Raw genomic sequence first — 24,925 nt, 5'->3', positions numbered from 1 at the left:
TAAGAACAAGAGCTTAGAGAGGAAACAAAGGAAGGCTGAAAGAATTTGAGAAAAGGCAAGACTATAGAGAACGCAGCAGACTTACAATAGATTGAGAATAACGTTATAAATAGGAACATAATAGAATATTCTTAATAAATCATCTAGGGAAAGAAGCAACCACCAAAAATGAGCTTTATCAGCAGCACAAAAAAACCCGGTAACAAATGACAACACAGCCTCACACCATTCCAAGAGCATTGGAACACCCTTCATCTTTCCTGCCCTGGAGTCACTCCTCCTGCTCTGAGTCTCAGAGATGGAAGGGAAAAGAGCCTGTCCAGTCCAACTTACCACAATTCCCAGGGCCTTCAAAATGTTCAGTTTACACATTGGACACGTACAGTGCTCACTAAGCCACGGGTCCACACAGGCTTTGTGGAAAACATGCCTAGGAGAACAGACAAGGCACATAGATAACTTGCAAACCATTGTACTACATCACGAGAACTACTTTAATGCACTGCTAGATTGTTTCTATGAGTCAGAAGAAAGAAAAACCTGAAGCTCATGCCACCAGTTACAATCTCCACTCCCAGGCACAACCTGGTGCTGCATCAGGGAGGACTGCAGACCCACCAGAAATCAGTTTCATTTAAAAGCCAACACAAACGTACTTAGGTTTGATGTTGTAAGTGCTTTATAATTAGCACGTCTAAGTGAAAAGAACAAGGTTTTGAAAGGCTTTTTGCCTACAATTAGCATTGCTTGATATCTATAAGGAAATTAGTAAGGAAAACATGCCCATCATAAAATGGTCACAGGAAACCAAAATCTTCCAGAAATAGAAATGGCAAAAGGAGCTTCTGCTTGCACAGCAGGGAGCTCTGAATTGGTTTACACCACCTGAGTCCCATCCACAATATAGACACAACTACTCTGGGATGGGTATAGACCAATAGAATACAGAAGGACTATGCAGACTACAACATATCTAAGCTTAGGAACTTCTACCAATCGTCCTGCTGGCTTTTCAAGATGCACAGAACCTTTCAGCACATACTCAGGAATAGTTTATTGCTGGACTTTTGACACGGTTTAGAAAATGCTCATAGCCACCCAGGCTGAATAGCTGCCTATGATAAGAACACACACTGAGGAACACGTTGGACTGCTCTGTCAAGCACATTTAGCAATGCAACCTTTAGCAACACAGCAATCATGAACAGGAGAGGTATGCTTCCTACAGTTCAAACACTTGCACAGAATACAAATTTCTCCCATTATTAGTCCTTAGCACATTCTCTTTATTACTCACAGAACTTCAAACTGCGTTTAGAAGTCCTGGGTGACAGAAAATGGTTTGAAGTCTTCTGAAACACACAATAATGCCATTTTTCTGCATTGGGCACACCGTGGCTTTTAGTTGCTTATGTTTCCCTTTAAAATTCTCAAAGGCTGTTTCTGAGAGCAGGATAAAACCCAGAACAGCAGACACTGGGACTCCACCAAGCAGGAAAACAGCTTTAATATATCGTTATCAGCTAATCAGTGCTGCAGAAGCACTCAGATCAAGTGAAGCAGGATACCCATATGGATGCCAGCACCATCCACTAAACCTTACAAGTTCTTTTCAAGTCATTAGCAGTTTGACAGAGTTCAAATGCACCACGACAGTTCAACTCTTCTAGCAACCTCTTTGTTCTTTGCTTTTAGCTCCTAAACCTTCAAGGACATTAATAAATGTGTTTCAAAAAAGAGCAGTGCCCCCAAGGTTATTTATTGATTTAGATCAGCATGGCTCTGCCTACTACTTATGCTGTGTATTGCTTAAGCAGCCTGCTGATACCATCATCATGGCTCGGGCTCTGTCTGGCTTTCTCTTACAAGAGTTAAAGCAGTTACACAGCAACTAAGATAATAAACACATGGATTAGTTTTTCAATTAGTCTGACAAAGTGAGCCTTTGCATTCCCTGCCATCATAAACCTTCTCCATCTTCATCCCTGTCACTTGGTCAATAGCGAGCTATTCAAGACCATAAATCTGCCCAGCTCCCAGCGAGCTGCCCTGGGTCATGGCTGTGGATGATGCTCCTGTGGGAGCCATGTGTCCAGGAGCAGAGTGTGACACAGCTGCATCCTTGGGGCTGCAACACCAGCCAGCAGCGTGGCTGGCAGTGCTGCAAGAGCCTCCTGTGCAGGCAGGGCTCCAAACAGGTGAGCTGCAGGTATTTTTCCACTCTGTCAGCATACCCAGGAAACATTATAACCTCTCCATTGTGCCGCACAGCCTCACAAACGCTTGGGACTGCAAGGGGCAGAGGGACAGCCATTGCCATGGGTAGCAGAAACGCTGCTGGAAGGACAGCAGGGAGTGTCACTTTGCTCTTTCAGCAACACAGACTCAAGACACATGTGAATCTGGCTTAGTCACTTCTGCCACTTGCTGCCCCCGTTTTGCCCAGGGCAGGAAACAGTAAGAATTTGGCTTAAATCTTCTTTATTTTAACATTCAGCCTTGTCCTTCCAGCTTGCTGCTCTTTTTAAGATGTTTGTGATTTCCTTAATTCTCTTTCTGCACTACAATCCTCCTTCCCAGACCATCTTTTCTCCTTTCCAATGTCCTTCTCTGTGCTTTTCTCCAGTTCATCACTTTGTTGTCCCCCTCCCTCTATCTCTCACTGCCATCCTTCCTTCACACTACCTGTTTCCTGCTCACTCTTCACCTGGTGCCCCTTCATCTCCCAGATGCTGTGTGATGCTGAAGTGGGACAATCTGATGGAAGAACGCTATCCAGGAGGCTTGACTTCAACTCCATTCCTTCCAATGTTCACATACACTGCTTAGTTTAACTCACATATTGACATTCACAGACGACAGAACTGTTCTTCAGGTCTGTAAGCCCAGGGAAGAGGGCTGCCTTATCCCTGTACAGGAAAAGCTGTAGGTATAGACTTAATGATCCTTACAGGTCCCTTCCAAATTTAGGATGTTCTGTGTCTACAAGCTGCTTGTACTGCGCATATTTCTTTCTGAAGAACAACGTGAATGACTGCAAATACTGCAGTTGAGTTTCTATCATTTTCATCAGCTGTATGTCTGTCCAAACCAAACACCTCTCTGTAGAGGCAGTGTGACAGACCATACTTAACTGGAGAGAACAATTCCTGTATCAAAGGGAAACACCACCTTTCAATCAATATGTCAGTGATTCCTACTGTCTAATGATTATAGCTTCCTCAAAACGCACAGTAAGGAGGACTGCTAGCCCTTCATTTGCTTCCCCTTGGTTAAGCCCTTTTCTCCATGAGAAATTTATTTTCTCATCCATCTTTGAGATTCTCCTATAGTTTTTTTTGTTTTTGTTTTTAAATACTAACTTCGCATTTTGCAGCAAAAAGGAGAGGTCAAAATGTCAGGAAGTAGAAAGGGGTTAAATCTCTAAAACAAGACTTGAGGAGAAGCACCTCAGTAGACTGAGAAGTTCTACACGCAATCTGAAATTCATCTGGCTCATCTCTGCAGGCACTGGTTGCCCCTTTGCTCATTCTACAAGTATAAAAAGCATCTTTTAGAAAGTATCCATCTCAATGTTCCATCTAACCAAGACAGGTTTGTGCTTAGCTCAAAGCTGAACCGAGGCAGATGAAAAGTGAGATTTCAAAAAGAGAACTAGAAAGTGAACATGAAAGCCACCGTGCAGCCTTCAGCAGGAATGCAGCTGGAGCCTTCCCTGACCTTATATTCTTTTGAAAAACAGAACAGAAAAGGATCTGTGGAAAAGGCTCAGTGGGGCATTGTGGTGAGGGAAGCTGTGCATAAGCAGCAGCCAGGTGCAGCCCTCCAGCTCCTGGCAGCAGCTGTGACCAGGGGGCTCTGCCTGCAGCACCATGGCTTGCAGCGGGCACCTGAAGGAAACGGACTTGTAAAATAAATACACAATCATCCTGGTCAAGAGGTCTGTATCATATCTGCTGATACTAGCAAGATATCTGCTGCATGGGCAGTGCTGGGTACTTATCTAGTGAAGTGGCCTTCATTCTCCATTTTGCTCTCTGCTCAGTGGTAGGAGATGGTTCCTCATCAGCTGCGTGCTCTCCATTGGCAAGGACCCCTCACTGACCTCTCTTCAGCATCAAAGACTGAGGAGTGGGATTTGTGAGCTCCCAGTGCACACTCGAGTCTAATGGTGCTAACCTGAGCTCCATCCATCAGCCTTGTGGGTCAGAGCTGGTGAACAGTTTCCAGAAGTTTCTCCTCTGATTTCCAAATCTTCCTCATAAATGAAGGACTAGGGCATAACTCACACATGCACACTTCACAATATATGACAGAAGTGTCTGAGAACTCAACAGCTGGGAGTATATTTTAATGGGCAGGAGGATGTCAGCTTTGAATGAGTAAGAATGACTCAACTGTAGGAAGAAACGGACGTCCATCTGCAAAGCCCAAGCCTCCCAAACCCTCCTGTACTTCCAAATATTTTAATGGTAGTTTCTAAACAAACATCTGTAGGGTACATAAACTAAACACAACACTGCTGAGAACGTAAAGCAGTTCACTGTTTTCCTGCAGTCCAAGAAGTAAAGAATAGAAAAAAGTAAAAAACTAATTAAACTTGGTTTCAGAATTAGAATACACACATACTTTGATTTGCTAAGATAGAAAATATTGTTTTCCTTTTATCATAATAGAAACTCATTATGAATTAGAATTAAAGATATCCAGCTACTCGGAGCAGCCCGCAGGAAGATTGAGAAGACTGATAATGAGCTGCTACAAACTGCTGCTGTGTGACCGAAGGTCAACTCCAACACCATGACTGAGATGCTGCCAGCACATCCTGCACACACCACGTTACTGGATCTTGACTGTATATATGCAACATAACACGTCTCTTTTTTTTCTTTTTCTTTTTTTTTTCTTTTTTTTTTGCATTGGGAGATCAGGAGAAAGCTCTGGATATCAGAATGGAAAGAAAAAAATGACCTTGGTAATGCTTACGGCTTCCAAAAATCCCCCATTCACTGAAACCAATAACCACGAAGATAAGCACTTAAAAGCATCTCTCAAAGAGCAAATATCCCGTAACTCAAGAATGGAAACAAACGGAAAACCTGTAGATGTCAAAAGAAGGGCAAAAACGAAATTGCTGGGTTTCAAGCACCAGCACAGAGCATGCAGCAAGCAGTAGTCTTCAGGCCAAGAATCCATTGCACTGGAGAGACCAAAGACAGACAGCACAGTGGTAGACTGGTGTCAAACGAGGTACAAAGGTTGGAAAGACTGCATCTGTCTCCAGCACCATTACAGAAAGCCATAGCAGCAGTGCACAGACACTGCACACAATGCTGCTGCTGCACCTTGTTCATCACATTTCTGTTTGTCTGCCTGCCGTTCAGCCCTTAAACCTGCCCCAACCTTCACATACAAACAGCTCTGCTGCTCACGCCTGAACCACTCATCTTCAGACCTGGTTTTGTACAGTCTAAAATAAAATGGCTGTTATTAGGACAGGAAATATCTAATATACATCTCTAGAAATTACAGTGCACATTTAACACGAAATGAAGCAAAGGAGCAGGAGGGGAAAAAAAAGCAGTTTCCAAACAAAGCAACTCTACTAGCTTACTTGCATGGTAAAATGCGAACAACATCGTTCTGTTTGTAACTCTCAATGCAGACAGCACAGTGATCAAAGTCTGGGTCTGTCTCCTAAAACGAACAGAATGAAAATCCAAGTCAAGAGCTTAGGCTGTGACAAAGGTAAAAGTAATTGTAATCAGTACGAGAACCACGTTGTGTCAGAGCAGATATTACCAAGGAGGTACAGAAACGATGGCAGGGTGGTTACATTCCAACATGGCGCAGAGAAGAGAAGCATCTCATGCATACAAAACCATTCCCCTTCACGTGGAGCTGATGACTGACCATATGAAACGTCAGCTAAGGCTTAAGATATTTATGATATCCAGTTGAATTCTTGTTTTTATATATAGATAGATATATACACACATACACACACACATACATGCACTATATATATAGTAGGGATTTCCCTACAGGCATCACCTCAGCTTTGAGGTAGAAAGAAAAGGGTTGGGTTTTTTTTTCCTTGAGGATAAGCTTTTTGGGAATTCTGCATGCCAGCTAGCACCCAAAACCACTCAGTCACAGCTGCCAGATGGAGCGCAAGAAGTACTTAAGTGAGAAAACTCCTTTGAAATGTACAGACTTCCATCACACAGCAATACCACGAGTTACACAAAACGCCGTGCCATACGACAAGCAGTCTCCAACAAGGAGGGGAAGATCGGAATACCAGAAGAGACAGGAAAAGCTGAGAAATAAACTGTTTCTTCTGACAAAAACGAAACACAGTGCCCACGTTTATCATGTTGAAATATCATTATACCTTATCTCCCTTCTTTACTGTCCTGGTTGTCAATTTACCAACGGCTTTCTTGGCAGCATCTCCAAGGCGACGCTAATGAAGTGACAAAGAAGAGAACACAAATTAGCTCTGATAATCAAGCTTCATTACTGCCCGTTATAATGACTTATTTGGGCTTAATGCTGCCACTGCAATACACACTGACAGCGGGCCAACACTGCGATTAACAGCGTAAACAGCAAAGCCCACAGTTAGAGATTTGTCAGGAAACAAAAACAGTCCAACAGCAGAGCACAGGAATGCACTCAACGCGTGGGCATAAAGCTCACAGACTGCACAGGGCTGCACAGAAGTGGCCCAACACGTGTGACAAGCAAACCAAACCCAGCCTGCAGTACAGGAGCTGAAGCAACGTGCCCCCTGGTGATTTCTGTCATCTTCTTCTCCTATTGCTTTTTATTCAGCATGCTGGAACATGCTCTGTTCTCTTAGGCTTGAATTTTTTCCCCTCCCCGAGCGCAGGCTGATCTTGTTCTGAGACACAACAGATCCTCAGCGTAACCCAGTTTCTCCTGCCCTTACCTGAAACCATCGCTACCACACAAAGCAAGAGTTTGTAGGTCATGAAATCTGAAAGATCCGATTCAGACTTGAATAAAGCTGAACTGAATGCTGGTTTCAATATTAACCTCACTCTCACAGCGAAGGCCAAGCTATTTTTTGCTGTTTACACAATGACCACCGCTGGGTGCACGTTGCCTTCCTGTGTGACCATCGCCCGGCTGCTGGCCTGTGGGCTCATAGGCCCCAGGCACCGAGCAGCACAACACTCACACCTTCCCTTATCAGGAGCTTGAGACTGGGTTTACATTTACTGGAAGAAGGGAAGTTCCTGTGTTTCATCCTTCACCCCCTTTTAGAGACCGATTCTAAGAACATGAAATGCACATACCAAAATCCCCCATGCAGCTTGGAACAAGCGTGCTTTTCTTGTGCCTACCTACCTCCTATACTCTTGAAAAGCCAAGTTCTTCAGCCACCCCGCCCCATATCATACACTTCCTTTCTTTCCATATGAGCTGAGGCTGTTTTTATTTCAGAAGCACAGAGGCCTCTGAAGGCCGCTACAGCTGTGTGTATTGAATCAAGGCCGCCAACTGCACCAACACTGTTCTGGAATTACATGATTCAGTTTTTGTTATGGTCTCCACAGAAAAACAGCTCCTTCATTTTATGGGGTTTTTTAGGACACTGATTTGAAACAACGCATGTTGGGTGTCAACCACTGCAGAGTACCATCCGGAATGGAGGTGGGACTGGGAAACTCTACGCCTCCTAAAGGAAGAAATCTCATCCCAACTTCAACACATGAGAAACCAGTCAGAATAAGCAAATCTAAGCTGTGCATCCTGGAACAAGCATACTGGCTCCAACACTGAATGACACAACACCAGAACACTGCTGGAGCGATTACCATCGCACAGCCAAAGTGTGATTGCCAGGAGAGGAACAGTGCTGAGAAGGCATGGCGGGGGCTTTACGTGACCAACGCTACCCAAAGTCACTGGGGGTAGCACATATAATTAGCTATACTGCCTGTGTTTGTACTGTGGGAAGTCTTAGTAAATACGCTCCAACTGAGCAAGGATTAATCTCGGCAAAACTCTTCCAAAACACATACATGTTCTCACATGGAAGGAAATCTGCTAAATGGCAACTTTCATCTCCATTTAAGAGATCCACCTTTTCCACCTTCTAATTTTAACAAGTGTTTTGAAATGCTAACCCTGGGGACGCTGAGGATTTGCTATTTGGTTAAGTTAGGGCATGGGCATGCAGCATATGCTTGCTTTTAAACCCACACCCACCTCAATGGAAAAAGGGCACCAGTACATGCAAAGGAGTTTCATACCTCTGGTGGAAACGCACAAGACTAACCATGTGAAATACCCATATCTACTTGCACTATCTATAAAACAAAGCATGTTTTTGATGTTTCTTAATCATTTTTTTTAAACAGGTGCCTCTAGCCCCAAGCTATGATCTTGTTTTTCGGTTAAAACAAGTTATTTCCCTGCTAACAGCACAGCCTTCTCTCTGAGAGCGCTTTCAAAGCTCTTCAAAAACACGCTGGAGCTGTCGCCACCTCCTCATTCAAGTTTAATAAGCTCAGCTTTTTAAACCACATCAAATTTTCATCGAGTTTCTTTTGACCTTTGTGAAGACCTAAAGAAAGAAGAAAGGTCACAAAAGCCCCCACCCCACGAAGCAGCTGCTTTGATATGTTTGGGAGCAGCCTCGGACCACGCAGGGGATGCAGCAGGCACAATTCAGTACCCCACAGACACTCGCTGAGTAACAGTTATATTTAAACTTACACCACCCCAAGGGACCACACTAAGTATCAGGCATAGACCGGTCACTTCAGAATGACATCCTTAGGAAAATCTAATGGGACCGGCAGCATCAGATGCTATTTCCAGAGACTAGAAAGGAAATCCTTTGTCGCAGTTGAGGCTTTGTAAGTCTATGTTTGTTTCAGGTCTGACAAAGCGCTGTCGAGAGCCAATAGTGCTGCCCTACAGCTTGCCCTTAAAGGTCAGTCCTAAATCAGAGGAAGAGGGACAGCGGCTAGAGGTCAGCAGCTTTGTAAGGCACCCTCGATAGAGATGCACAGAGCCAAAGAGAGCAGTCATTTTCCTCCTCCTTTGCAATAAAAGCCAGGACACACTACTGAGACAGCAGGACATCGAGTCCATGTTAGTAAAACATTTACTTCTAAAGTTTAAGCTGTATTTACATTGATGACTTCATTTATTCAAGACCTCTGAGCACGGGTGCCTTTAATTCAGATTTAAGTTCTTACAATAACAGAGAAAAAGACAATCAGAAAGTCATGCTGGACAAAATATTCCTTAGTATATATGACCAGGAGAATTAGGCAGTCCTTATCAAGTATCACCTTAAATAAAGTCAGTGCAGATCACTAAGCAGCTCTGTATCTCAGTTTTCTTACTCTAACATTCATTAATTGACAGTTTGGGAACAACCGAACTACCTTACTTATTACTAAAGCTATCCTTAATAACAGATGGAATTAATAACACTACCTCTGAGCTCCACCACACCACATAAGCATAAGCACAATTTAACTTCACTCCCCATTCCTAATGTCCTTTCCAAGAAAGGAATTCTCCACAGAATACTGTATAGAGCAATACAACCTCCAGAACACAGAGAGGAAAAAACAAAGTGCCCTTACCTGATTCCTATCACGTGCACTTGTGTACCTGATCTTCTGGATGAAGTAAAATATTAACCACGCTGAAGAAATTATCATCAAAACAATGAAAGATATTGACACAAAGACTAGGGAGCCCCGACTGAAGTTCTTTAGAGGAACACGGGAGCCCACTGCTATGGCCATCAGGACAGAGATGTTCTTTTCCAAATAATTCAGGATCTCCTTCACTTTTGATTCTGTAATCATGACAGCAACAATGTCTCCAGTTCCTATAAAGAGAACAAAAATTAATTAACATTTAAAATCCACAGAGCATGATGCCAGTAAGATTTTCCATACGCAAAACCATTTGATACCTAATTTTGTCCACATCATGTATGGCATACTGGGTGCTCAGCCCAGCCCAGCCTCATCCTTCCAACCCAAGCTTTCCAGGTAGGGTATCGACATGCCAACAGTCTGCAGCTGCACACATCCTACCAGGTAACATTACAGCTCCCCACATTACAGCTACTGTGCACAGTCTGAACAGATCTTAAATCGTGTATTTGGTCCAGACTGGAAGCAGTGATGACTTGAATAGGCAACTCAGAGAAAAAGCACGTTTGGAAGATGAGTGGTGTCAGTATACACAGAGCTGGGCCGGGGGAGCTCAGAAAGACCCCCAGTGTGGTTATGAGGATATCACACGTACAGAGACCGCCAAGGACCTACAAATCACAATTCCAAAGAAGCAACCAAGCCAGAACTTCTACCCCTACCACTTCCCATAGAAGCGCAAGTAAAGCCAACAAGTCTGGCTGGAAAGTGGAACAGAAATTAAGAACTGAGCAGAAATATGAGCGCTGATTTTATCACCCAACCAAAAACGTGCTTAATATAAAGCAGCAAAGAGCTCCTAAGACAAAAAAAACTGGCGTGCCGCTCTTCTTCATCCAGACCTGTACTGAAACCCCTTCTCAAGATCTATTTTCGAGATGCTGGCGAAGCCTGCTCAGCTGCTCCCTCCATCTGTTTGCACCAATTCGCATTCCCTAAAAGAGGAACAGTAGAACGTGGGTGACTGCAGCACTGCGGTGCTTTGGAGCAGATTTGAGCCGGAGAGCTCGGCGTGACAGCGAACAGAAAACACGAGATCCTGTGTTAGCACAGGGGGTTTCTTCGTGTCCTTTAATCAGAACCCTATTTTTAAGAAGCTTCTGCACCCAGAATACGAAGACTAAAGAATAGAATCTTTGAAACTGAGGGCACGGTAAGTCAGGGTGACAAGTCCAAAACCACTCATTTTCCAAAAGGGGGCTTTGCTAGAGCTGCATAAGTTATTGTGTGTTGCATGAGTGTCACTTTGCTGCTCTTCCCATTCACAAAGCCAAACAGTGACTGTTACAGCCACTGTCCTCAGTTTTCAGAGAGTGCTTCCTAGTATTTGCATTAGAGCTGCCAGAACACTCCTGACTTGTCCAGCTGGGAAGCCTTTGCACTTGATAACAGCACAAAAGTCTTCCTTTCCTGCAATTGTAGATGTAGATGCAGCACACACTCCTGCAGCTCAGATGATGCAAGATCAACCTGAGCCAATAATGTAATAGTGCCCGATGCTCTCCCCAGGCGTCACTTCATTTCCTCACATCTCCTTCAGATAGTGCAGACGGGCAGAGGGATTGTTTTCCCCAGAGCATATGTTGCACTATGCTTCCCCAGAGCATATGTTGCACTATGCTTCCCCAGGAGGTATTATTTGGCCCACGGCACTACGTTCCTATCCAAGTATCAGTCAGAAGCTCTCAGCACAGCATCCTGACGCGATTTATACAGCTACCCGTGAAGCAAAGCTGACTAAGATTTTCTGATACCAGTCCAGTTCTGCCTGAATTAAAAGCTGAAGCCTCCACCTATTCCCAGCTGCCCGGAGAATGTGACAAAGCTGACAATCAGCCACACTTTTTTTCTATAAGGCCCAGTGCAAAGGGAACCTCTGGCATCACCGCAAAGCTATTTGCATTCCAAACGACTCAACTGGGAACAGCCCAAGTGCTGCTGCTGCTTCTGACCCTGCGAGAGCCAAGGAGAACAGCAGAGAAGAAAGATAAATTGTGCCTGCTTAACATCCTGAAGCTCGGTGGAAACTGGGACTTGGTTCATCCATATTTTTGTCAGGGGCATCACCCTAAATAATTATAGCAAGAGCTCCCTGCCTGAGAAGAATTGGGGGCAGGAGGAGGCACTGACTTATTTATTCTCAGCACCTTGAAATCTCGCATTTCTGAAACCCAAGCAGAAAAAAAAATCCTCAGGTGAATACAGACAGAGTGACAGTGCTTATAGAAGCTAGAGTATAGTCTCTGTGTAAGTCTCCTGAAAAGCAATGCTCTCCTGAGCAAAGAACAGCATCCAACAAAAAGGAGCTGGAACGCTACAGTGGATGAACTACACACCCAACCAGGGAGCAGCTCAGACAGACAGCACACCCAAGATAAATGTCGACACCTGCAAATATAAATCAGTTGTCATCATCCAATCCCAAACAGCCCTACCTTGCAATTGTACTATGTGCATACTGATTGGGATAGCTACACAACCGTATGCATGGAAAGGAAGTTGCAATTAATCATTAAGCCTGTGGAATACGACATCAAGACAGGACGTGAGAGAAGGATGTATGTAGCAGGTGAGAAGACACTAAGAACAATGCAGTGGGAAGTTTCCTGTAGAGCTCTATAGAGATTACTTTGCTGGCTCACCATATCTCCTAGCACATTTAGAAAGTCAACTGAAAGTCATCTCAAAGGAAGATTCCCAGTCTCACCACCAGCAAACAGTTGTCCTTGCCAATTTCTCTTTATGTTGATTCTTGACTGCCAGACACTTCTCTGAAGCTCCAAATACAGACAGCTGTGGGAAGGACACCAAGCTGAAGACAGGCATGGTTCAAAGAGTGGACTTCAGACACCTTCCAACCACCCATCGCCCCTGGGAACGGCGGGCAGACAGAACAACTGCCGAGCAGCAGATATTTGCTTTTCTCCTGGGTTCCCAAGTGGCCCAAGCAGCTGCTTGGTCAATGCTGTGGAAGAAGAGATGGTGACAACTCCTGAGCTGCTGCCAGCACTGCAGTACTGCAAAGAACCTCCATGCAGACAGGGAGAGCAAACTTAAAATCCCAGCTCAAGAATGGCACGTGCAGGACCACCTGTAAGAGGCAGTGAGTGGTTCTGATGGGATAAAAAACGATCTACAGCAAACTAAGAATTAACACACTTGCACCAGAGGTGAGCACTTTTCTGAGGGCTGCTGTTTTCAGCTAAGGTCCTTGCAACTTCCTTAGCCTCTGACTGCACTTGCAGATGCATGCTTCAGACACAGCATGAGGCACAGACTGCACTCAGCTCACCCTTGCAAAAGAATGTTGTTCCCTCCTTAAGTAGCAAACAACATTTAATTGTAACTGAAGCGTTTCACTCTATTCCAAAAAACCCAAACTTAACACACATTTATCTGACTCATTTTGCAGATGTCAGTTGTAAAGGCCTGCAAAACCCCCAGCTTTCTAATAAAAGTAAAGAACAGCGCAGCAAGTTGCTTGCTGGTTGGATTCAGGGCATGATTCAGACACCGAAAGACAAATCACAACGATGGAGACACATCATAACGATCACGTAATTGGGAAATGCCCATTTTCACAAACCATTAAAATTCAGCAACTTTTTAAGGCATTTCTGAGCATCCGTCAGAAATAAACACACGCACACCGTTCAGTGCACAGGAAAGGGATCAATCAGTGCCAGATTTCTTGGATTAACAAAGAGACCACCACAAATAGCAGTTACCCATTAGGTCTGGTGGAGCACACCTGATCAAGTGATTCCAGACCTCCAGTATCCCTTCCAAGCCACACTCGGTGATATTTTAAGACATACTTGCACCACAATAAAGACTGATCATACTCAAGAAGTCCACTGATCCACACAGAAAACACTACCACCATGGTCTGGCTTTTGGCTATTATGAGCACTGAGTTAATGAACAGTTAGTTCCAGGGCTCCTGCGAAACGACCTTGCAGAGGCAAGCACAAAACCAGAAACTTATAAACAAAGGAAGAATATAACTGCTTCCCCCCCCTCCCCATCCCCCAGGAGAAAACCTCAAAGTAGTCTTTTGACTTGAAGGAGGCTCATTCCTCTTCCATCCCTAAGGAACGGAATACGACTGTCACAGAAGGTTATCTAAAAAGCCCCGTCTGCAAGAAAGATGACGATTGTGGAAATTAACACAACTCTGAGAACTCGTTGGCCAACAGTAATAGAATTTGGGGGGCCCACAGAACATCAAAGAAGAAAACAGGAAACACAAAACAAGCACTGTTGTTATAAATGAAGTTTTGAGAGACTGAGTGGGAGTTTTGTGAATGCCTCAGAAGGTATCTGCACTGAGATGGAGAAGAGGGAAGGAGAGGATGCTGCACTGAAGACAGCAAAGGGCTCATGGAAAGGGTGGTCCCCAGCCACCACACAGAAATAAATGAACACACCATCGGAAATAAATGGAAAGCAGGAACAAGGAATCCAACTAGAAGTCAGAGGAAAAGCAATTAAAGAAAACCAGAAAGTAATGGCAAAGTTGACATGAAGGGATATGCTGATAGTCACAGAAAGGTCTCACTGCTCATTTAAGGATGATACTTCCAAGCTCAGGTTTATATCTGTGTTAGAAAATCCACCTTGTGATAATGAAAATAACTCTACAACTGCACTGCTAGAAAAGGTGGGCTCTGAGAATGCACATCAGTTCCACAGTACTTACCAACAATGGGGAATATTCTTCAGATATTTTAGAATTTTAGCCTGATACAAACCAGAAATTCATCATAAGAATGAAGTCTCATTCTAAAACAGACTTTGTAAAAGCAGACAGTAAAAAGAAGAGTCTTGGCATTGGTCAGAGTGATTAAAACAGGTCTAGGCTGCACAGGTTTTTATCTTGATCTAATCAGAAAGGAAAAGCACATCCAGGCTGGCAGCACCACTGCAATGGTAACGTGTTGTCTGAGATGCCCCAAATCAAATACTTCTGAAAGCAGAAACAAAACCACAGCATTTGTCAGCTCTCGGTCCTAAGCAAGGCAAGAACTTAACGCCAACGGGCACCCATTTTAAATGGAGATTCAACAGCATTTCAAAGCATTTTTCTTCCTGTTGTCTTTATAACATTGTAAGCATTGAATTCTCGACTATATGTAAACACTTACTGTAGGATATCTGACTGACAGAACAGATGTTCCAACGCTACCGTGAGAAAATAGTAAATGACAGCTGTATAGGAAACTGTGAGCTAAAAGCCACATTTTCATGGGGTGCGTTGGCTAAACACAACCCGCAGAACTACCACCTACCCCAACACTGAGCAGCTATTTCCACAAGTCTCTTTGCTACACAAACTTCTGCAGAACAACCTGACAAACGACCGTTTCTGAGGCCAAGACTTGAATTCTGACTGCCTCCTTGGGAGAACAAAGCAGCAGGTATCCAAGCCCAGCAAGGACAAGGCTTCAAAGAATTGCAACAGAAATGCAGTGAAGTTATGCCTGCAGAACAGACAACTCTGACTGCAGCAAAAGGAACTTCAGTAGATTGATTCTGCCATGGTAAGAGAGGACACTGGACTACATCACCTAACCATGGCCCAAGGCACAGAAAGACTGCAAAAGGCACTGCTAACAGCAATGTGGATGTTCTGAGCTCTGCTCCTTCCAGAGCAGCGTATGATTGAGGCATGTAACCAGAAAACCAGGAAGGGCAAGAGCAGCTTTCCAAAGATGGGTGTGACAGAATTAACTTCCAAACAAACAGAGCCCAACCAGGTTCTTGTTGTGCTAACTCGTTACGTGCTAAAAAACAAATCCATAGGTGATAAATAACAATCTTAGAAGTGGGAACAAGTCTCCCTGAGCTCATCCTGCTGCACCGAACAACAAACTGTGCTTCGGTACAACGTTGCTGTCATACTTGGAGATCAGCCCTACAATCTGCTATGTCCTGCAGGATGTCCTGCAGGTCATCAAGGAGAGCGACACGGCAGGACCCACTGACGAAGCTGTTGGGCTGCATTCACAATTCAGCTGCTGACACGTGATTCCATAACCCGGTTGCTCTGTTCTGACACTCAGAGAGGCTTCCTAGGGATAAATCTGCATAAAATCCAAACCATCATTGCTAAATCATCCTGTTTTATTCCCAAGTCCAAACCCCACTGACATGAGACGGTAGAGCTACCCCCTGCTGCATTTCCTCAAGCTAAGCCATGTTTTAACTCCACCTACCTCTCTGCCACAACCCAGAGCACGCCAGCAGAGCCAAGGGACACCCACCATCTCCCCAAGAGTCAACACAGCATTGGTTGGTGAAGAAAGGCTCTGCACTTGGGCCTCACCATGGGTCCTTTGTCAAGTAAAGGGCAGATGTGGCACTGAGGGACATGGATGGTGGCCATGGTGGGGGTGGGCTGACAGTAGGGCTGGATGATCTTAGTGGTCTTTTCCAACCTTAATGGTTCTATGATTCTATCATTTCCTCTCTCACCCTCACCCAGATAGCACCTTTTCACATACCTGAAGTCATACAACAATTAAAAGAATTAAGATCCTCCTATTAAGCCCAAGATGCACCCGGAAGAGACCTTCTGAAGACACTTAATGTTTAATTGAAAACTGACTGCCTTCACCTATGCTTCTGGATCAACATCCAGAAACTGCTACCTCAGACCTGGATTTAACACCTGAACACTGATTACAGTGTCCTATATTTGATTAATGAAAAAATATTACCATAACGTAGACCTTGCAGGCCTATCCATCAATTTAAGATACACCTGGATTTTGATATCTAAAACTCTCTATGCTCTTGCATTTTGCAACACAAGCAGGTAGCTGTAGGCGTCCTCCATTTTGCTATTCCTGGATAGCATTCTCTATTCCCACTAATGCATGCTGGAACTAGAAAACCCATGGATTTCTAATAAGAGCAGCCTGTCAGGGTCTGGTATTTTCTTCTGTCTGCAGACAGCCTCAGTGCAGATCCATCCATCTGGACAGTGTTTCCAAACAAGCCCAGCAATCCCACAGGACGTGTGGTGACAGAACAGGATGCTACAAAGAGTCTCTAGAACTCAGCAAACAGTGTGTCCATAGGTTTATGTAACAAATGTGATTCCACAGAATCCATGGACTTCAAGAATTACTCTGCTGCTCGAGCGCAGTCTTTGGCTAAGAAAAAAAAGGTAATTACTTACAGTCACTAATGGTCCCATGGGCCATTTCGCAGTCACAGAACTAATTACCCTTTCAGCTGGATAAGGAAAAATGAGCCCAACTTGTGTCATTCCAGCCGTGGATGAGGTGTGCAACATGCAGGAACACGGGGAGGAGGAAGCTCTGCAAAGCACTGAGCTCTGTGCAGAGATCTCCCTGCCTCACCTTGAGGAAAGGGTTGTTTCCCCGTGGTACGGTGTGTGCTCCCAACATCCTGCCAAGTGGCAGGCAACTCCATCTACTGCATGGCAGACTTTCCTGATACACCTCCAGGAAACAGATCAACTACGCTGCGGTGGACAGACGTTCCAAAGCTTTCAATTAGCATATATGAACAATTAACAATATAAAATGATCGAAGATGCACAACGACAGTGAGGCTATTGAAGATTACTTATCCTTTCTTTTAAATCTCCAAATACAACGAGTTGTTTTTCCTGCTTTTTTTTCTTTTTAATACTGATATTTCAGGGAAGAATTGAGAGCAAGAAGAAAACTGTAACACAATGAAATGAATGCTGAGCTGTGGATCAAAAGTCCAGCAGCGCAATAAAGATTTATCTGATGAGATGTCTGCAACTCTGTGCTACAGACTGTGAAAGATGGAGCAGTGCCAGGTAAGCTCTCTCAGCAAGGCATCCTAGCAGGAGTTGTTCAAGTAGTGCCAAGAAATTCCTCCAGCACGGATCAACTCCACCTTTTGGGATCCAGCAACCTTACTGCGATGCTTTCTTTTCTGTCCGTTGATCTTTTCTCTGTTTCTATCTGTTACGTAAATTCTGAGTATGACATTGTAATTTTAGAGGCTTCTGTAGCTTGTATTCTTTTCTATAAATCCAGGTAAAAATCTGGATTTTAATAGAGCTCACGATAACTGTTCTGTGCTTTAATAGGGTTGTCTCCATCGCATAAAGAAATCAGACAGAATTAAAAAGCTGTTTTACATGCATTTCCTTCCTATTCCCATCATTGATTATCAAGGAGTCAGCTACTAAATATTTTCTCCACCACATCAGCTCTTTCTACACTAGACAATATTTGTTCTAACTTCTAATAGAAGTCGCAGGCAAAACCACTCATAAAACTGCCTTCCTGCCAGTGATATCACAGCCCTGCACAACCTGTGCTGGGAAAAGGTGTCCTCTGTCAGCTTAAGTGAAGGACATCTGCAAGAAGAAGTCAAGTTGGTTTATTTTAGAAGTGAACAGTAACACAGACAAGGGATACAGAGAAAGAAAACGTTGCAAACTGATCAGCAGAAGCATATACTGGAAGCTTTACCAACGCCTTCAGGTCAATACCTCCTTTGAAGCTCAGCTTGCAGGGACAGACACTCAGTGGACTGTCACACGAGAAAACCCAATTTTGACGCTAGCAAAAGAAACTGTTCAATTAATATGGTGATGAAAGGCTGATCTAAGAGTGACAGCTGCTATCTGGCCACCAGAAGGAATTGGTGTTCTGTTCAGCCATATGTTGAGCAAGAACAAATTTCCACAAGATTAAAATTTTTAAATGTGTGTTCAAGCATAAAATAACTTGGATAAAATATTAATCCCGTTGCTGAGAACTGTTTGCTGAGCTGTTTTCATAGGGAATCACCTCCCCGCAGGTTCAAGATGGGCAGCGTATGTAAATCTATATCATATTTTCATTATTTTTAGCACAAACATTGCCAAAGCTGACAATTGGAAATTATGCAAAGATCAAAGTGGGGAAGCAAGCAGCTCGCTGGGTGTGCTATCAGCACCTGCTGTGTTCCTCTCTGCTCGACCACAAAGACAGAATACTCCTAAGGCTCTGCACTTAACAGTGTAAGGACTATGGTACAGAGATACAAAGTGATGTAAGGCCTATTTTTATCTGTTTGTGGGAAGAAAATAGACAGCCATGAACCCAGACATCATAAGACAGTTGCACAATTATGTTGTGAGGAATGCATTTTTTAAAGGAGGCCTTGACTGCGTGTCGGCACTGTACGCACAACATTGGCTCAAACATAGGATCACAGAACTGTTAAGGATGGAAAAGACCTCTGAGGTCACCAAACCCAAACCCAGCCCACCCCCACCGTGCCCATAACCACATCCCTCAGTGCCACATCTCCACACCTCCAGGAACAGTGGCCCTTCCACCTCCCTGGGCAGCTGTGCCACTACATCACTGCTCTTTTGGAGAAGAAATCGCTCCTAATATCCAACCTGAGACTCACGTAACAGACCTCATCATTCAAGCATAGGTTCATGAATCAATACTTCACTTGAACAACAATCAGAGAGTTAATGGAACACCAAATTCCAAACCTCCACTGTGCTGAAGCTAACACCAAAGGACCAGTCTGCATTGCACAGTGACACATGCCTGCAGTTCACTGGGCAAACAGGAAGCTTGTCATGAGCAAATACTTGGAATGAACTCCATCATGATACAACACTCCAAGACACAGGAGAAGGCACAAATTGCTAACGAGAGACTGCAGACCCTCATACAGGTACTTCAAAGAAAGACTGGAGCTGAAGGCTTTGGAGGTGGGGCTTTTTGCCTGCAAAGTACCTGCAGAAGGGTCTATGGAGGATACATAAGTTAGAAGTAGTATGTCAACAGCCTTAGGATTGCCACACAGAGGTCAAAATCTCCCTAGAAAACTCCTGTGGTGGACAGAACTAAGAGAACCCACGAGACATTTTCCATCTATGATGCCTGGGTGGAGGGAGGGAGGGAGATGTGCAACCATAGCACCTCTTCACACAGAAGAATTCTAGCTGTGTGACAATATAGAGAGCATCACTCGAATTCCAGCCTCCAAGCAACACCCTGCACTCACAGAAAGAAAACTGAAAACCTCTGGGAAAACAAACAATACACGAAACCACCACATCAGCAGTCAGCAAACACAGAAATCTCCCTTTGTGATTGGGCTGAGTAATTGTGAAGTGAGAAAACCTGGGAAAACCAAGAACGGCATTATTAGAACCCTGAGCAATCATTTATAATCATAGATTTAGTTTAACCATGAAAGACCCACCCTGCTACACCAATTCAGTGGTAGTGGCACCATTTTTTACATGAATAGACTTAAAAATAAGTAGAAGCCAGCAGAAAACCAGACCCAGTGTTCTAGATCAGCAATGGTCTGATCCTAGAGTGCTTAGCACTGCACAACTGCGCTGTGCATCATCAGCTTTGAGCACCATACAGGAATCAACAAAGGGGCACTGCAGGAAAAGAACTCTGTGAGCACAAAGTGTGTGAGCTCAGGTTCGGACCTAATGTTTGGAAGTCCACACTGTGGGCAGCCAGACAGAGAAACACTGCTGCAGGAGCCCTCCAGCCCTGCTCGGTGGAATGCCAGGCCTGGTGTTGTATCACATCCGCTCTCCATCTCAGCAAGGTTAGAAGCGCTGAGGTCCCACAGCGGTTTCCTTACGCCCCGACACCCATCTCCCCTCTGCAGAAGCACCCCTCATTGGACAGAACGTACACCAAAGCAAAATCACCTCTTCCACACTTACTGCCTTACTTCTCACAGCATCACCCGTGCGCTGCCAGGAGCGCCTCAGCGACAGTTCACGTGGCCAAACAGACAGCGGATTTACCCGCATTTACTTACCTTGGTGAGTCATCGTGACGGGCTCCTCGCTGGATATATTGTTGTAGATGACCACGGCGGTGGCGTTGTGTGAAGCCGCCCGCAGGATCTTCTCTCGGAAGGTGCAGTTTCCTCTCTGCAGCAGTGCGATCCACTGCTTGGTGTTGGGAGGGACTTGGAAACGTGTCCGAGGGTCACAGCCCAGGCGATCTGCAACTGGAGGAGTTGGATGTGCGGTCAGACAAATGGCAGCGCTCTCAAACAGGCAGGAGAGAAGGAAGCGGCGCTGAATGAACGGTTGTGCGTTAGGAAGCTGCTGCCCTCGGGTTAATACAGCCCAATGCTAACTGCATTCTTCAGGTTAAAAGAGAAAAAGTCTCCTTTATAAAGCTCAGTCTCACGGCCGAAGCTGTAACTGTAAGCCCAGGAATTAGGCTCACCAACAGACACTATTTTTAAGCCCGGTGCAGCCAGAACAATGAATTTCCACGTGAATCAATACCTGCCTGCAGGCTGAGGAACACAGGGCTATGGTTCGTGTGCTGCGGGCACCTACCCAGCAGCTGTTTATCAGTCATTCTGGGCAGCACAACACTCTTTTCCTTTCTAATGCAATCACACACATCCCTGCAGTAAGAAGAGTAGCTAAACGAGAAGGTTTCCGAGCAGTTATCTGCTGTGTGCATGCTGCTGCAAGGATGAGAGCAGCAGCCAATGCCAGCTTTCACACTGCAAGCTTTGCAGGCAAACACAATGTGCCCCTGTTGCTAAGTGGGTATGGGCACTATGAAGGAGAAGTAACAGGCTTGGCAAATGCCGTATCTGAGCCCAACAGCATACAAAGACCTTCCTTTTGGTCCTTTTTGATGCTGTAATGTATCCTGGAGCAGCTGAAGGCCACACAGATCTACGTACAAAAGGCACAGAGTGTAACGTGGAGGATGGTCTTCTAGTAAGTCGGAGCCAGCAGCAACTTGCAAAGCACATGTATTTACCCTTCCAAATGCCACGAGTAAAAGCACCTTTGGCTTCTGAAGATGGAGGGGACAAATAGTGAGACCTCAGACAAACAATTCATCTGAGCAATAGCTCTGAAAACTGCTACAGTTCCCAAGAGCGATTCAGAAGAAGCGTCCCACAGTTTTCCTTTCTAAGAAGAGATTTCATAGAATCATAGAATGGCCCGGGTTGAAAAGGACCACAATGCTCATCCAGTTCCAACCCCTTGCTATGTGCAGGGTCACCAACCACCAGACCAGACTGCCCAGAGCCACATCCAGCCTGGCCTTGAATGCCTTCAGGGATGGGGCATCCACAGCCTCCTTGGGCAACCTGTTCCTGTGTGTCACCACCCCCTGGGTGAAAAACTTCCTCCTAACATCTAACCTGAACCTCCCCTGCCTCAGTTTAAAACCATTCCCCCTTGCCCTATCACTGTCCATCCAGTTCTTCAGCACCAACTCAGAGTGGATGCTACAGCCAGGAGATCCTGCATGGAAGGACGAAGAGCTGTACGCCTATGGATGGCAAAATTTGCTTCAGTGCAGTCGTGTTCAAGGCACACCAAGTAACCCAGATAATGGGTTGTTCACCAGAATGGGAGAGGAAGCTTCTGAAAAGCCCACCATGCAACCCAGCTCCACAAAGCCCTGCGAAGGCACTATCAACTCCCAAGTTTGAGCCGTACACATTTAAACCCTGACAGAGAAAGTGGCATGAGACAGCAAACAGCCTCTGTGGGAAAAGTAGCACGGATTTTCCACTACAGTAGAGATGAAAGCCTCTCTCAGCAGCGGGCAGAGCTACAAAATGCTGTTGGACCAACAGGATTAGGAGCTGAGATGTGCTGATACGTGAGCTTCCAGCCGCACAGCAACACACAGCGTTACTTCTGGTGGGGTGATTCAGTTCAGTGCGTCCCGACAGCGTTGCTTTAGCCCTGTGTAAGGAACACAAAACCATGAAGGAAAATCTGGTTGGGTTTGACGAGCCTGCAGGTTGCTGGAGATTTAATACAGAGACACAACGTGCTCCCCTTCAGGTCAGCACCCTACTCACCCCGTGCAAACGTTAAGTAATCCTTTTGCTTTTAACTAAACAAAACTCAGGAACAACTGCAGAAAGTTCTTCCTGCTCCGGCCTTCCAACAGCGCCCAGCACTGCTGGCTGCCACAGCAGCACCTCTGCCCCACGCCCAGCACTGGCAGGGAGTACAGCAGTACCTCTATTGGCCCCATAAGGGATGGATGAACAAATGCTGTCGTTAGGAGCCACCAGCAATAGCTCCCCAGCTCTGTATCACCCACACTCCAATGCCTGAGGAGTAATCAGGATGTTGTGGACTCAGACTTTCAAACCCTGGATGGTGGCCGTGCCGGAATGAAGAGACTTCAGGTTACATCAGAGCTGTTCTAAAAGAACACACTTGTATGTAAAAAGATACGATCAGAAATCACTCCATTTCACAACAGCAGAAAATATAAATGCACTGAAAGCTGCTTCCCTACAGCTGTGCTACTGTCCTACCAACCTGAAATACAAGGGACCGACTCCATCATCCCTTTCTTTGTGTCTCTGCACCACGCACACGGTGGCAAAAAACTGTCTTTACACTGAAGTGGCAGTCTGCTGGTCATAGAACGGCCCGGGTTGAAAAGGACCACAATGCTCATCCAGTTCCAACCCCCCTGCCATGTGCAGGGTCACCAACCACCAGACCAGGCTGCCCAGAGCCACATCCAGCCCGGCTTTAAACGCCTGCAGGGATGGGGCATCCACAGCCTCCTTGGGCAACCTGTTCAGTGCATCACCACCCTCTGTGGTCCCCCCCCATCCCTTCCAATTGCTCACCAGGCCCTTTAGCTTTCCCCTATAAGAGGGAGAACCATTTTGTGGTGGCAAAAACTGAAGCAAGTAGCTCAGCTCTAGACCAGCAAAGGCTCGATCAGCGCTCTGCATGCACCAGGCTGGCTGCAGGCTGCTCTCTTTGCCCCACACTTACGCTGCACACCCCCTGATGCAAGCAGGGCACTGAAGCCACAGCACGTCCTGTGAGCGAGGCTTTGCCTCCTTCCCACACAAAAAGAGCAGCGCCAGCATCCCCACAGCCCACTGACTGCACTGCATTAGGCTTTTCCCCGCCCCCTCCCTTTTTCAGGTCAGATCCCCCGATCGATCGATCGCCTCTCAGCTAACGCTCCATTCCCTCAGACCAGCAGCAGTCACCAGAGCTGCTCTCAGAAATCCTCTCCCTCTCTGACCTTCAGGGCTGCACCACACCCGGCGGAGGCAGCAGCACAAAGGATGGAGCAGCACACAGCCACAGCCCTGCCTGCATGGCACACCCGGGCACAGCACACCTGAGCGCACCACATCCCTTTCCGTGCAGCAGAGCTGGAGCTCCCAGGAAAGGAATTCAGCTGGCAAACTTACAAAAGCAGCACAGCAGCACCGATCCATCCCGGTTCCAAGGACGGTTTTCTATCCAATTGCGCACGTTAAACAGTACTCTCATTCAACATATCGGTACTTCTGTTATTACCATTCGGGTCCTCACCCACGCCAGCTGCAATTCCTGCTGTTTCAGAGTTGCACCAAGGAGTGACACGGGGCAACAGCTCACTGCTGAGAGCCACGCCACCTCATTGCTCTGGCTGCACTTGGCTTTAGCACCAGGAGGAACTCTTTGAGCCAGGGTAATCTCGGTTCAGCTAAACAAAAGAAAATCAGGCAAGCAGGCAGTGCTGTAATAGTTAAGATTTAATCTTGTTAGCTCAATAAGTGTGCCACAATTACAGCTACACGCTCAGAAAACACCAGCTTTGTTATCACCCAATGACTACGAATGAAGCTGGACACTGAGAGGAGGGGCAAAGGATGGCTGCATGGCACAACACTGTCCCTCCACGAAGCCGTACTTCTTGATGCATTTCTTTGTTGCATTGTCCCAAAGCTCAGACAGGAACACCAAATCCTGCCCAAACATTACCCAAAGCTCTGCAATTAAAACTGCCATTTCAAACCCCCCACAGCTAAACCCCGCTTGCATCACACACTTACAAAACCCTACAGTGCTGTGCACGAGCTGCACCTCCATTTGTCACCTTGAGCATCTGTTCCCTACCTCCACCTTTCCATTTCATCCGAGGGTCTATAAGAAGCACAGGGAAAGCTCTGCTACGTGTCTTAGCCTAACCACGGTGAATTCAGTGTAAGAGATCCTGATAAAGGAACAGGTGACTGAATTTATTGTGTACTGACATTCAAAGGATGGGTTATCAAAGATCAAAAGTTAAACATACAGCAACAGGCATATTCAAGAACGTGGGCTGACCGGCACCATGGAGCACAGCACTCCACACCCCATCACACACACAGCTGCTGAGCCCGGCCCTAAGCCCCGAGCTGGTACT

The 24,925-nt window shown here is 45.6% G+C and overlaps 1 protein-coding gene across 4 annotated transcripts in view; it reads right to left on the bottom strand.

The window, feature by feature from the left end:
- The window catches only part of RNF130 (ring finger protein 130), a 41,841-nt gene that overhangs the window by 14,131 nt on the left and 2,785 nt on the right, over positions 1 to 24,925 (bottom strand). For 3 of the 4 annotated variants that reach the window (XM_015293933.4, XM_414601.8, XM_040647184.2), the window contains exons 2-6: positions 20,535 to 20,729; positions 9,639 to 9,889; positions 6,398 to 6,469; positions 5,615 to 5,697; positions 334 to 430 (exon numbers count right to left, since the gene is read on the bottom strand). In XM_015293933.4, coding sequence (XP_015149419.2) covers positions 334 to 430; positions 5,615 to 5,697; positions 6,398 to 6,469; positions 9,639 to 9,889; positions 20,535 to 20,729 — 698 coding nt within the window. The remainder of the gene's footprint in view (positions 1 to 333; positions 431 to 5,614; positions 5,698 to 6,397; positions 6,470 to 9,638; positions 9,890 to 20,534; positions 20,730 to 24,925) is intronic. The other variant, XM_046900458.1, reaches the window with a different exon arrangement.

The sequence above is a fragment of the Gallus gallus genome, chromosome 13 (genome assembly GCF_016699485.2).
Source record: "Gallus gallus isolate bGalGal1 chromosome 13, bGalGal1.mat.broiler.GRCg7b, whole genome shotgun sequence".
NCBI classification, from domain to species: Eukaryota; Metazoa; Chordata; class Aves; order Galliformes; family Phasianidae; genus Gallus; species Gallus gallus.
The sequence above is the reverse complement of the archived record's forward strand: the minus strand, read 5'-3'. Positions and strand labels throughout refer to the sequence as shown.